This window comes from Vanessa tameamea, chromosome 18 (assembly GCF_037043105.1).
Source record: "Vanessa tameamea isolate UH-Manoa-2023 chromosome 18, ilVanTame1 primary haplotype, whole genome shotgun sequence".
In the NCBI taxonomy this organism is placed as follows: domain Eukaryota; kingdom Metazoa; phylum Arthropoda; class Insecta; order Lepidoptera; family Nymphalidae; genus Vanessa; species Vanessa tameamea.
In genome coordinates, this window is record NC_087326.1 from 4,302,944 (window position 1) to 4,316,753 (window position 13,810).

A 13,810-nucleotide genomic window follows, 5' to 3' on the forward strand; every position below is an offset into this window, starting at 1 on the left:
TGAAACACGAAGTATAACGAATGTGTTTCTTATGTTAGTGTAATGTTAATACAATATATGAAAATCGGCTCTTGTCTGCGGATTAAAATAGCCTAAAAAAATTGGTATGTGTTTTAAACAAGCAAAAAATGTTATAATGTTATTTAATTGTTATAAAAATATTAATATATTACACTAATTAGTCGTACCCTTACATAATACTATTGATAACGATTACGAATCGATCAATACAATATCTAAAACATTGCATGTTTGAGTTTTAAATGAATTCGACAGTTATCGATTTCTCTATTCGAGAGCAAAATCGATCTAAACTGTAGCAATGTTTAGTGTTTTGTGTGTGCGTGTAATTTGTATTCGGTTCCAAAAATGTAAAACATTCATGCTCTGCAAAGTCATTGTAGTTCACAGTGTTATCTTAATGTTTTCTTTCACTTGTGGCGTGGAATCATAAAAATGTTAAATATTACCAACATTAAGAAATATTTTATAGGAGATAGTGTTTTTATCTTGTAGCGTACACGTATAGCCTATACAGGAGACTTAAATATAGCAATAAGCAGCTTTTATATCGAATTGATATAACATTACATGAGATCTTGTAATCTATGGTAAATTATTTATGGTATTCATTATGGATCTTAAAAAAATTGCGTTTTCAAAGTTGGTACAGTTTTAATAGTAGTTAAGTGAAACAGTTTTGTATTATAAATAAAGATATATTAATCAAGAACTGTTTATAATCAAATCGCATGTAATATGTAAATCTAAGTAAAATCTAAGTTTGTTTATCCTCACTCCTCCCATTGAAATAAACTTCATACAAAATACGATTAATACAAAGATAATGACATAAATATTAATCTTATTATTAAATATTCCAAACTGTTCAGGTTTCGTTTTTTTGGTGGTTTTGCTCGTCGCTCTACTGTTCTTAATTTAAAATAAAAAATAACGCATTATTATAATCTTCGTTTTAAGTATTTGATTCCGATTATAGAATAGTATATCGGCCCGTTAACCATAAAACATGTATTACTCGGAACGTTCTATAAATAATATTTAGTTCGTAAAAATTAATCTATTGCATCAGGCATCGCTCACTAAGTGCCCGAGTTTCCCCTCGATGATAACTCGCATTACGAAGTAATTTCACTAAGGCAACATTGCCATAAAATATTTTTATAACCTACAACGTGCTTGATACAGATTAATTTCTAAAAATCACTTGTGTCGTTTTTATTATCTGTTTGTCTTTTATTCTTAATATTCTTTTTTTAAACGATCGCATAAGTTTAAGATTAAACAGGCTTAGGTATTATTATAAATAGTATTTCAAAGCGAAATGGCTGTTTTATGTAATGTATGATGCTAATTTGTGCATTGATCTTGGTTTATATCTGTAACATTTATTGTTCATTAAAATATGTTAAGTGCGTTTAGAACGTATTTATGTCACTAGATAATAAAAACGTGAATGTATGATTTTCCTCGAATCAAATTGAAATGATCAAACGAGCTGTATACATTTTTGTGAATCATTATCAGTCGTTGGAAATTAACACGATTTTTTAAAAATATTTTCTTCAAGTCGTTAATTAAAGTATAAATGTTAATATATATTAATCTTCCTTATTATAGATTACTCTTGATTATCTTACTATTAGCGCTTGGATATTTTATTAACAGATCGTTGATGATGATGTAATAAAACGTAGCTTATTTCTGTCTATCTATTAAAATTGTCCTCCTTTTTTTGTTATTGATACTCAGCTGAATCTGCGGCTGTACCCTCGCGAAATTTATAAAACTTTACCTTTCGCATACAAACCGTCAACCCCAGTTATAACTCCTCGAGGATTGAATTAAAAAAAAAGGAATGTGCATCCCCGGTACTCTAAATCTCGACTCAAACTATCTTCATATCAAATTTCATCTAAATCGGTTCAGCGGCTTAGCATCAGTAAATAGTTTCAGAACTTACGTTGAATAGTTTTAAAACTTTGCGAGGCGCGGTAGTGTGAAACCTACGAATGGAATACGTCGCTACTTTAGTTGAGTTAGCCTACTGGCTAACCAACACGATCTGGCTAGCTTAATTTTTATTAGTGTCAGTGTGATACACCATTAAACAATTGGATACATAGTAACAGAGCCATCTTGCATCTTGCAGAAACAAAAGGAAAGGTCACCGGTCAGTATTTCCTTATTCATGAGGGTGGGCTTTGCTTTAAGACTTCAATTACGATATTTACATTTACTTGAACAATAGTTACTTGTTCATTCCGACTCTTTTAATGGTATTATTTATAGAGGGCGTGGGAGGGTGTGCTCTATGTAATTCTAATTACTTTACCTGTGTTTGCCAATCGTCATCTAGTAACATCATTCATCAGCTATTCTATTGATAAATATTAATATAGTATGTTGTGTCCCGGTTTATAGGATGAATTAGCCAGTTTTATTAAAGGCGCAAGGAATATAATATCAGATTTAGTGGTCGGTAGTGCAATTATGGTGTTACTAGTTGTTTACATTTCATGTAGTGTCATTGTTTATAGAGGGATGGTCACCATTTAATTATCAATAGATGGCTTATTAGCCGATCTGCAATTCTAATAAAAAAATGTGTACATATTTTTTTAAATATAGTTTTATGACTTTAATTACTCTGAGCAAGCTGATATGATCGAGTGGTTCGAACGCTGCATGCGTCTTAACCGATGATTGCGGGTTCAAACCCTGTCAAGTACTACTGAATTTGCATGTGCTTAATTTGTGTTTATAATTCATCTCGTGCTGGGTAATGAAGAAAAACAGCATGAGGAAACCTGTATATGTCTAATTTCAATAAAATTATGCCACATGTATGCACTACCAACCCGCATTGCTACAAAACTCCTCAAAGAGAGAGGAGGTATACAAAAGTCAAAATAAAAATGGATATGGTACCAATAATGACTGCCGCGCGTAGAATGTTGGCAATAACGTATACAATGACAATTTTTCCGTTATAGTAAAATAAAAAAAAATTGTGTACTCAAGTTGTTGTACCTTGATTTCTTTCGTATTCTAATTTTTGTTGATTTTTTTTGTATTCGCAACCCAATTAAAATTTCGTATCTCATTCTCTTCGCCCCTTGCATATTTATAATGTATACAGTTTGGCGACAAACAATGGATCAATCGGATACGCCATTCAATTTATTATGCCGTACCGATCGAGGCATTGTTCTATAATATTTGATAATTAGTTTGGTGCTCGATGAATCAATACAATGCCATTTGAATATACTTTGTAATATTTTATAACGTGTCTGAGACAGCTTTTTAACAATATCAAAAACACAATTTGATTTTAACATAAATCTAACAGGCACAAAGGACCACGAGGGACATAACATCCTGGTTCCCAAAGTTGATGATGCATTACTGATGTAGGAAAATGGTTAATATTTCTTTCGCCCTTGTCTATGGGGCTTATAAGTACTTACCAACAGACCCATTTGCCCGTCAGCCTTAAATAGGTTTTATATTATATAAGAAATAAACACGTTATTGTCCATTAATTAAATTATATATTTAAATGAATTGGATTTAAACAAACCTTTTAAATAGTTGCTTATAAAATTTATATAATAATGGACATTTGAGCTAAAGTTTTAATGGAAATAAAATTAACTCGTAACGATGTTATATACATATTTAAAAATGAAGTAGTACGCTGTAAATAATTCTAGTTTATAGATAAGACAATAATTTATAAATACGTTGCGCAATTACAATTCTATACATTGTTATTGAACAAATAATATTTTAATAAGTGATTTAAATATAAATATTATAATATTTATCGCAAAGGTGAAACAGAGACAATTGAAATATATACAAATACGCGCCAATATTTTTAACCGGTAAACGAATGATATGTGGATTTTTATCTAAGTTTATATATTTGTAAACGTTTTGTAACGTTACCATAATATTGTGCATTTAGAAACAATGTTAATGACCAAAATGTCTTATGTGATACGTACCTGTCCTACTAATGTTGTATATGAAAGTTTGGATGGATAGCTGTTTGTTATTCAATCACGCCAGACCGGCTGAACGAATTTGAATTTAATCTGCCACAGAGATAGAAGAAGTCTGGAATGGAAAATATGTTACTTTTTATCGCCGACTCGTGCATGACTGACCCGCGGTAGCAAGCTCGTAGGTAATATTTTCCTTTCATTGTAATATAATATGTGCTGAGAATGTCAAACAATAGGTGCACATGTATGCGTTACGATAGCTTATCTAAGTCTGGTTCCTCACTTTAAACTAGAATGTACACTGTTAGGATTTGGATGTTTACATTAAAAATAACAATCAAAAGATAAACCTTATGACGTCATTCATGGTGAGAAAAATGTCTATTGTGCATTTATCTATAGTCTGTCTTATTTCAATTACAAAAAAAGTATAAATTTTGCCATCATCATAACGTTATCCTAGAGCACCAAATCAATGACAAATGAAAGTATTAGTATGTATAAATAACTTGGTTTACATTATGGGCTCTAAGCGACTTTTACAATGAACGTGAAGAGTGATCAGCGAGTGAGTGAGGCGTTCAGCGTCACACATATCCTGAACGATTCGATTACGCAATCGCTGAAACAGAGGACGTTTTGTGAAAACATTGTAATTAATCGCTTCGTCACAAGTCGTGACGCGACTTGTTGTCACATCGGATCTACTATTTGTGTCCTTACTGTACAAAATGTTTACAAATTGTGTCAATGATTCGACGAAAACACGCTATTAATAAAAAACGAAAGTAAGTTTATCCGCCTGTTCGTTATTTCGTCATCGAACCATCGTAATGACGTATGTACATTTAATTTAACATCTATACATAATATGACAACATAGTCAAACAGACAAACAGATTTTAGGGCTATTGAATAAAAAAATTAAATAAGGTCACATAGGATTCTAAAAAAAATTTGAAGTAGGTAGAGTACCTACAGGGAAAAGTAACTATGAAGTTTAATTATATTAAGGCGATTTAAATAATCTTTCTATTCTAAGTTTTTAGTAAAGCGAAACGTCGTCGTCAAAAATATATTTAAGAAGGAAATTGTTTTTGAATTTATAGTTGGGAAACGGTATAAATATTGAAATGAATTTGTATGCTAGGAAAGCCTTTAATCCAATTAAAGTGTTAAGCTGTGCATACATAAAACGCATTGAAATGGCTCAACCGTTTTTATTTAAATGTTTTCCAAAACAATTTTAAAATCTAGTTTATTCGGGAGTTAAAACATTATACGTTATATATTATATTTTACAATTGTTACTTTGAGTGTTTTACTAGGTTTTTTTTTTCATATAAGCTTATAAATATGTTAATAGTGTTTCTGATTTTCATGTCGCGTTTTAGTAATGAGATCTGTATTCAATTCAACTTATTTAGTTTACCAACAGGGATATACAAACCTTACAACATAGGATTCTTAAAAAAAAAACCATTTCTGAACCAACAAAATCGAAATGTGCTTAACTTTTTTTTACTTCGTAGATTTTTTAATTAACATTAAAAATGTTTTCAAGTGTCAAGAGATTTGCTTTAAAGTAGTTTATATTATTTGTATATATCCTTCTGGTCAGCTTTCTATTATGTATTTTCTAAATTATGAATGTTAAATATGTTATAAGTGTCTTACATAATGAACATACATAATTTTGCCTGTTTAAATAATTAAAACTGAAAGTGTGTACAAAATTATTCGTTCCGTTCCGTTTCCACAAAAAAAAAAAATAATTGCTCATGATTATTCGGTCATAGTACAACTACGGAACTATACGAATTGAATTAGACGAAAATGTATGTACGTGCGCGACTTCGTTTTAAAATATTTTATAACAGATTGTATATGAGAGTTCCCTGCTCTTGTGATATGAAAGGAGTTTAATTACACGGTTCGCACCCTTTGGATCGTTTCTGTTTATTATCTAAGTGTGAGTCAGTCACGTTGGCGCATAAATGGCGCCTCATCTAAAAACTTCACGTTTGTACGAGTGGATCCATATCGCTAGCTATGAATATGTCTATTCGGATGATACGGCACATGCAGGTTTCCTCACGATAATTTCCTTCGCCACCGATCAGAGGATTAATTTTAAAAACAGATAAACACAGGGAAGGTCTCTGGTGCATGCCCAGATTTTAATTCGTAATCCTTGAATAAAATTCACTTCAATTCTAATAAGACGTCTCGGCCCTTATGCAGCAGCTGGCGTTTATACAGATATTACTAATTCGATATTATATAATATCAATTTGACGATGAAATTTTGATTTGAACTAAAATCGATATTATATATTTACTGAACCATTTTTATCACTGTTATGCTATCGCGTTTTATATTTAGATGGCAACATCGAACGTATGTATATAAAAAATGGTTAATTCTATTGATATTAAATGTTAAAATGGAATGTAATATAATATTGTATGATTACGATGTACCAACATTAAAATTTAATATAATTACGTGGTTACAAATTCGAATATTATTTTTTTGGTACAATTATTTATTAATTATACAAATGTTTATTATTATAAATTATTTCATGTATTTTATGTAAGTAAGGATTTATTTTACTTTAATGATAGGAAAATATTTTTTGAATGTTCCATTTCGATGTATTATAATAAATACATGATCATTTAATTATGAAGTTTAATATTGTCATGAAAGGATTTTGAATTTGCACAACATACGCTACACACTAATTGCAAATTAAAATAAATTTAAAAATATTATTCTTCACTATTCTGTGTGTGATTTACAAGTTTTAGTTCCTAAAATATATATTATTATTCAGAGCGACGGCAAGATGGTATTCGACGTCATTCAACGGATGGAAGACACGGAGCCGTTCAGCGAGGAACTTCTAGCGGCCATGAAGAGGCTGTGGGCGGACGCCGGTGTTCAGGAGTGCTTCGGCAGATCTAATGAGTACCAGCTCAATGACTCGGCTAAATAGTAAGTGGAATGTTACTTAATTATTTTTGAAACTTTATATTGCCAGATGTCAGGATCGCACGAGTTAACTAATTACGGTAACTTATTTTAAATTCACGTTTATTGGTTGTTATGATTGCTATCTAAGACGGAGACAGCCGATCATATTTCTAACTAACATAAAGTTAAGAAATGCTAATTAAATTTAATCCACAATCGCAAAATTTATCAGTATTAAATATTAAATGCTCAAAATAAACAGGGATCATTGTATCAAACATATTGCAGCGATGATAAAAATCATAATTGTATTATGTAAGAAATAAATTATCTAGTATGTTTGAATGATCATTAATCATCATCATCTTCATATATTTGTTAAAGGTATATTTTTAAAGGTTAGGTAATATCATAACGTACCAATAGGAGTTCTATAAAAATATTAAAAAACAACTCACAATCTAATGTTTCTTAAAAGAACTTACGTACAAACTTTATTTGAATTTATATATAAATATAGGATATAAAGGAATATAAAGTAATATCTAAGAATTAATTGTGTAGGTTAAGTCTTCAATTTGTCATTTTCCTTTTTTTCTGTTGTCTAATGTAAACTGCAGGGGTTCATTTGGTACGTAGGTCGGTGTAACACTGTACGTCAGTTCCCCGTACCTCCAAGACACGTTGTATTTATGAAATATCTGTAACACGAACATAACTTTACATACCTCTAGTCTGTGAAACGCTGATCACAATCGGATTAACTAAATTAAATTCATTCTCAATGGTCATTGGTCGGTGTTAGCTGATGACGCTAAATGCGACCAATGAGATTTCAGTATTTAGTCGGATTATTTTAACTAACTTTGCTCATAATTCCGGAAACTGGCGGTAAGTCGGCTACAAATAAAATAAAATCTAGAATGTTCTACAGTTTTCCGAGAACTTTCTTTATCTTGGTATAAATAATTAGTACTGGTATTAAATATTAATATCATTTCCACTTAAGTATGTTTCTTAATTACAATTTTTCTATTCATTCGCTTCGAGCTTTGTTCGCTTATACAAGCGTGGAATTAATGAAAGTATATACAAACAGAGGGTTGTACTTGTACCTTTGTAAGATTTTAATTTTTTTTTTCAGACGGTACCTCTGCATTTTTATTAAAATGAAACACTTTAATTGCGTTAACGGCTTTCTTTGTCGTATAACACAGTGGACGTCATTAAAATCCTTCCTATTATATTTCACGTGCAACCATGACAGAGACGAGTGTAGTTTTCAATTATTTTTATGCGTACTAACTAACTAGTAACACGTGATTTTTTTCCTCATACGCCGTCAACTTGTTCAGTACAGTTTAATAGCACTTATACGATTATTATTGTTAGCATAGAGAATGCTTATAAATGCTTATTAAACACACGTTAATAAAACCTTTACGTATGTAGTTTGTTTGAATAGACGTACAAACAAAGAAACGTTCAAATTACTACAAGAGTTTTTAATTTAGCGACTTTTTTTAATGAAGTGGCAAATATTAGTTTTTTTTTAACTTTATTTTTATCTGTGGTAATTCTGTGTACGTTTCACGAGTGCTGAGATGACCTTATGGTAAATCGAGTAATTATTAATCGAAAAACGCGAGTTCAAGCCCAAAAAAGTGCATAAATAGACTCAGGTGAATACTCACGTGCTTAGTTTGTGCTATAATTCATTTCGTACTCGATGATGAAGGAAAACATCGTGACGAAATCTGATTATGGTGGATTAAAATTTGCCCACGTGTTCTCAACAACTCGCCTTGAAGCAGAGTAGTATAACTAGAAACCTTCTCCTTAAAAGGAACGGACTAATAAGGACTAAAGAAATAGCATTAGGGCTGTATTGTGGTTCCATTACTTTCCCTTGATAAGTTTCACTGATAGAGATTACTTAATATTCGATATTTGAAATTCTTTTCAGTGAAACTGTATTTTTAGTGTAGCAAAGAAATATTTGGCCGAAATGTGAATAGCAAAAATTCGATACATTTACGTTACCTTAGCGAGCATAAGTTGCAGTTCCACTTCAGCGAATCTCTTCCCGATACACATACGTCTGCCAAAACCAAATGGAAGAGACGCAAATGGATGGATTCCTACTTCCCTCTGCCTTTTAGCTATTAATGCTGCTTTAGCGTGTTCGCAAATCTTATCATTCGATTCGTTTTCTATGTAACAAGATTTGGAAGATACATGATCGTCGGTGCGTTCTGTGTCTCTCAACCAACGTTCCGGTGTATAGTCGTGCGGATTTGGAAAGTATCGTTCCTCATTCGACATGATGTAGTGAGGGAAAACGATGTGCGACTGCGAAACGATATCTAACATTATAATTAATTTAAGTTTTCTAATTTTAAATGTCTTACTCATGAAAGCGAAAATCTATGTGTGCTTAGGATAATGTTAATGAAGGAAATTTTATCGTTAACTAGTTGCCGACCGCGGCGCCGCTCGCGTTTTGGAGATTGGTCGTCAGGTGTTATCTTGCTTCAAAGGAAATTTCATCATTTTTCGCTTCAATAGTTTGTCCGTGAAAGAGCAACATACTGACAGACATGCAGAATATTAGTATATATGATGTTCTTTTAGTTGATGATATGTGATAAAATGAAGATAATAAACAAACCCCTTTCGGAACTTCATATCCAGATATGATAGCGTCGGATTGTAAGCAACGTCCATTTCCTAAGATGACCGGTTTCATTCTAAAGGCAAGAAAAAAATCAATCAAAAATAAAAATCGTTACATAGTCAAGTTAAATATATCAGGTTTATGTATCATAGATAATACTAGTAAATCAACGCGTTATATATAACTATCGAGTTTCTACTATGCCGCTGAACTTGTTCTTACATAGCTTCTGGTTCTTATGTTACATATACTTCATCGATAATCCGAACGAGGTATGTCCTAAATTTGATCGTATATTACGTATAAAATTTATCGTTATATTAAAAGAAAAATATTACAACATTTACTTTATATCGTATAAAATAAGACGCGACATTGAATAAAACATGAGCTGAAGCCCGAGGTTTTCAGTAAATATATCTGCATTGCTTTTACGTAGTGCTGCAACATAAATAAGAAACCGCTTAAACCACAAAGCGTTGGGAAGTATGAGTTACGCTGCATACAAAGCAACTTAATACTTAACTCAGATCAAAAGCGAGCTGCACCTTCATGTCAAATTCGTGTAAATCTATATATTTTCTAAATCCTCTACGATAAGAATTGTTAAGTCTCTTTAATGTCTATGTTAAATTTAACTCACCGCAAAGCTTCCTTTATACAAGCGCGTAAATACGGTAGTCGTTCTAAATCTTGGCTATTGAGCAATCTACCCACAGGAAGGCTATTGTCTAGTTCCGCTTGCAACCTGCATTGTGCTCTTGAATTTTTCGCAAGTAAATACATCGTGCTGGCCGCAGCCGCTGCGGTTGTGTCTACACCGACCAATAATAAATCTAAAGCCAATATCGTTGCGACTTTCTCGCCGGAACTTTTAGCAATTTTAGCGCAAACTCCTTTATCTGTCAATCTCTTCAAGCAAAGATTTCTGAAGGAGTCCAAGGCGTCGACGTAGGTTTTGTATGCTTTAGTTGAATATATCCTCCACAGTGGAGCAGATAGTTCGAGTTCTGGTACACTGTGGAAGAAACCGTGAATGTTTTTTATGATTTCTTTTGCATCGTTATCTTTTTCACTTAAACATCCTAATCTCGTGCCCAGGGCCCACGCCCCAACTGCTGAAAATGGTAATTTGATATAAATATGCCCGTAAGCCATGATCAATCAATGTGACATTGATGAATTCTCGTGTTTCACTTACATTCTAAAGCCCATTTGTATAATTCCGTTAGAAAATCTTTAGGCATTTCTCTATTATGATCCATAATTTTTTCCATTCTGAAACAATTTTTATTCCCAAATTAGTTATTGATTAGAACGAATAATTATTTGTATTCGTAGGACAAGTTCTTGGACATAGTGTCCAAGAGGCGAAATTCTTAATTTTCCTAAGTGTGATAAATTTGAACGCGTCAAATCAACATAATCGGAACGTAACTTTTTCATTGAATGAGATTGTTGTTTCCCGCAGTGACTCAGTACACACACACAGCATACAAAACAAATAAGCAGACGCCGTCGATGTTAGGAACGGATGTGGTCATTAAACCGTGATTCTGCACTCCGCTTACATTTGCCACTAGACTCTTAGATCTCGTATTATAACATACTCAGACGTGGAAACGTTTCGATGAAGTCGGTTTCATGATAATGTTATGTACATTATTTTAAATTTATGTAAATTTAATTCGAATAATAAATTCGCGTTCGCATTCCGTTGAATTGTTGATGTGCTTCGATTTGAATTCACGTTCGAAACACGACAGGTTTTTGATAACGCGATAGCGAAGAGTGCCTAATGATGTCTTGATTCCAGAACACATTAAAGAAGGTGCTACTGTCTATCTAAGGCTATAAATATTTTATAGAAACCTTTATAATGGTGCTGTTCGTGTGGAAACATATAAGGCTTTGATATAGCAACGCTGCACTTTTATATTTTTGGATAAATTTAATAGTAGACATCTACATTGTAAACATAATTCTATGGAAACTCTAAATCTAAAAACTACTGAACGTATCGGAATCGTCCGAAGATGGTTAGTAGGCTATTATTTTTTGAATTCCGTTGATCTATTCCTATTTTTTTAATCATTATTCAGCCAAGCGGTCTGGTAACAGTGTATAGATAAATATAATTATTAAACAAAAATTAATATAAGTTTATAAGAAAAAAGTATTTCAAATAAAAAGTAGACGTATAACATCAATCACACACTACAATTTGTGCGTCTTTTTATTGCAATAAATATGTAGTAATTAGCACGAATTATAGTTAATATTACTATTGTGAAGAAAATTACATTAATGTTTAAATTATCAGTTCTGAAATGTTTGGAGCTGTTCTGTATGAAGATAATCTAAATCTGAACGCAATGAGCAGAACACGATCATGAAATAACCAAAAATCATGTGCGACATTGACAATTAAACATACATCTTCACATAAGTAGCACTTGCTATTAAAAGTAGTTTATTTGTAATTTGCACATCTGCTTATTTGCCATTAGCGAAACAAGATACGAATTATTCAAAAATAATAAATAATTATTGAGTTTTTGCCATGTTAATATTCAAAATATTATGTATGCAAATTTTCAGTATAACCTTTAATTATCCGAAGTACAATAGACATACAATATACCTTTGTTCTATAACATAGGTTTCAAACATAAACAATGCAACTATAATCTGTAAAAACTAAAACATAGTCGCTATTTTAAAGAAGAACACGTGGATCATAAACTAAGATAACCACTGCTGTTTCATGTGCTTAATTTGTGTTAATCATTAATCTCGTGATCGGCAGTCAAGGCCAAAATCATAAAGTAACCTGCATGAGTCGGTTCATGGTGGTTCTCTGTGATATATAAGATCGAATCGTTCTTGTTTTATATATCCTATAGATAGCCTGTTTAAATTGAAATTTATTTATATATCTCATTATTTAAAAAATAAACATCATTTGGTAATAATAAACCCTTGAAGAATACGCCAAAATATGGTTCTGTTACCTAGTGAATAATAAATTACTGCTTACCTGTCCAAAAAATCTACGGCCACGTCGTCAAGTGATGGTACAGCCGCTTTTGCTGCTTCCGGAGCCACGAGAGCTTTCGAAACTTTTGATCTGAACTTTGACCAAGGCATGCCGTGTCTGTATGCAAATATTAATAATTAATGCCATTTTTCCCCTTCATAATTAAATTTATCTCATTGAAAAAAGTTACAACCACGGCTAACACTTACACGCCTATTAAGCCGGGCTCATCGCCAAAAAAATCCTTCCGTAGTTCCTGTTTGTAATGCTTTAGACATGGTGCCACTGCTCTGTGCGGCATAGAGTCCTCCCGCCTATACACTTTTGCTGTTTCTTCGGCACAAAATGGAAATACTAAATCTGGATGTCCAAACAATTTGGCCACTTTAGCGGCTCCGCCAGCACCAGCTAGTGCTCGTAGATTCCATAGCGTAACATCTAAGCTCCGTGTTTGCCACGGTTTCTGTCCAATAGCAAAGCGCCAGGAGTTCCCCAGCAGAGGAAGAGGCCTAGGACCCGGAATAGTCGCGAAACGCCTTACAACACTCATTGCGTGCAAAACACTAATGGTGCTTCAGCTCCAGGAGATGTTACGATGAAGGAAGTGGGGCGACTACGTTACGTTTTCAGTCATTTCGTAATAGCTGTCCAAGTTGACGACGCACACGTTCCTTAACAATGCTCTTCGCTCTAATATTTATCGTTATATTTTTTTATTACCGAACATGTTGCCTTTGCCTAATATAGATTTATTATGATTATGTATGGATATATTCAAAACAAATAATGATTGGTGCGACTTTTTTTAATAATACATTTTCATAATATATATTACCCTTAAAATTATAGAATTTAACAATGTTGTACTCGGTTTCACAAAAAAAGTAAGTTAAATTAGTTATCTATTGAGAGAGCAAGAAACTAAAGTTGCATGGAAGCACTAATCGTTCCTTTTTCACCATGCGATGGTATGTTGTCATGCTCTTTAACGTGTGTATGTTAATAATAGTAATCTGTTCACAAAAATGCTGTCATTTTCGTTTAAAGTTTAAAACAACTAGATGTTCTTTGCG

The 13,810-nt window shown here is 32.4% G+C and overlaps 2 protein-coding genes across 3 annotated transcripts in view; one reads left to right on the plus strand and one right to left on the minus strand.

The window, feature by feature from the left end:
* LOC113399969 (guanine nucleotide-binding protein G(o) subunit alpha) overlaps positions 1 to 13,810 on the plus strand; it is a 44,081-nt gene that overhangs the window by 14,379 nt on the left and 15,892 nt on the right. For both annotated transcript variants that reach the window (XM_064217677.1, XM_064217676.1), the window contains exon 4: positions 6,881 to 7,041. In XM_064217677.1, the coding sequence (XP_064073747.1) occupies positions 6,881 to 7,041 (161 nt within the window). The remainder of the gene's footprint in view (positions 1 to 6,880; positions 7,042 to 13,810) is intronic.
* Positions 7,564 to 13,361, minus strand: LOC113399961 (probable cytochrome P450 49a1). Its single transcript, XM_026639295.2, has 7 exons — positions 12,947 to 13,361; positions 12,738 to 12,854; positions 10,899 to 10,975; positions 10,341 to 10,815; positions 9,692 to 9,770; positions 9,064 to 9,372; positions 7,564 to 7,721 (listed from the first exon to the last, which is right to left on the minus strand). Exons 1-7 carry the CDS (start codon positions 13,285 to 13,287, stop codon positions 7,602 to 7,604), a joined length of 1,518 nt encoding a protein of 505 aa, XP_026495080.2. The 5' UTR covers positions 13,288 to 13,361; the 3' UTR covers positions 7,564 to 7,601.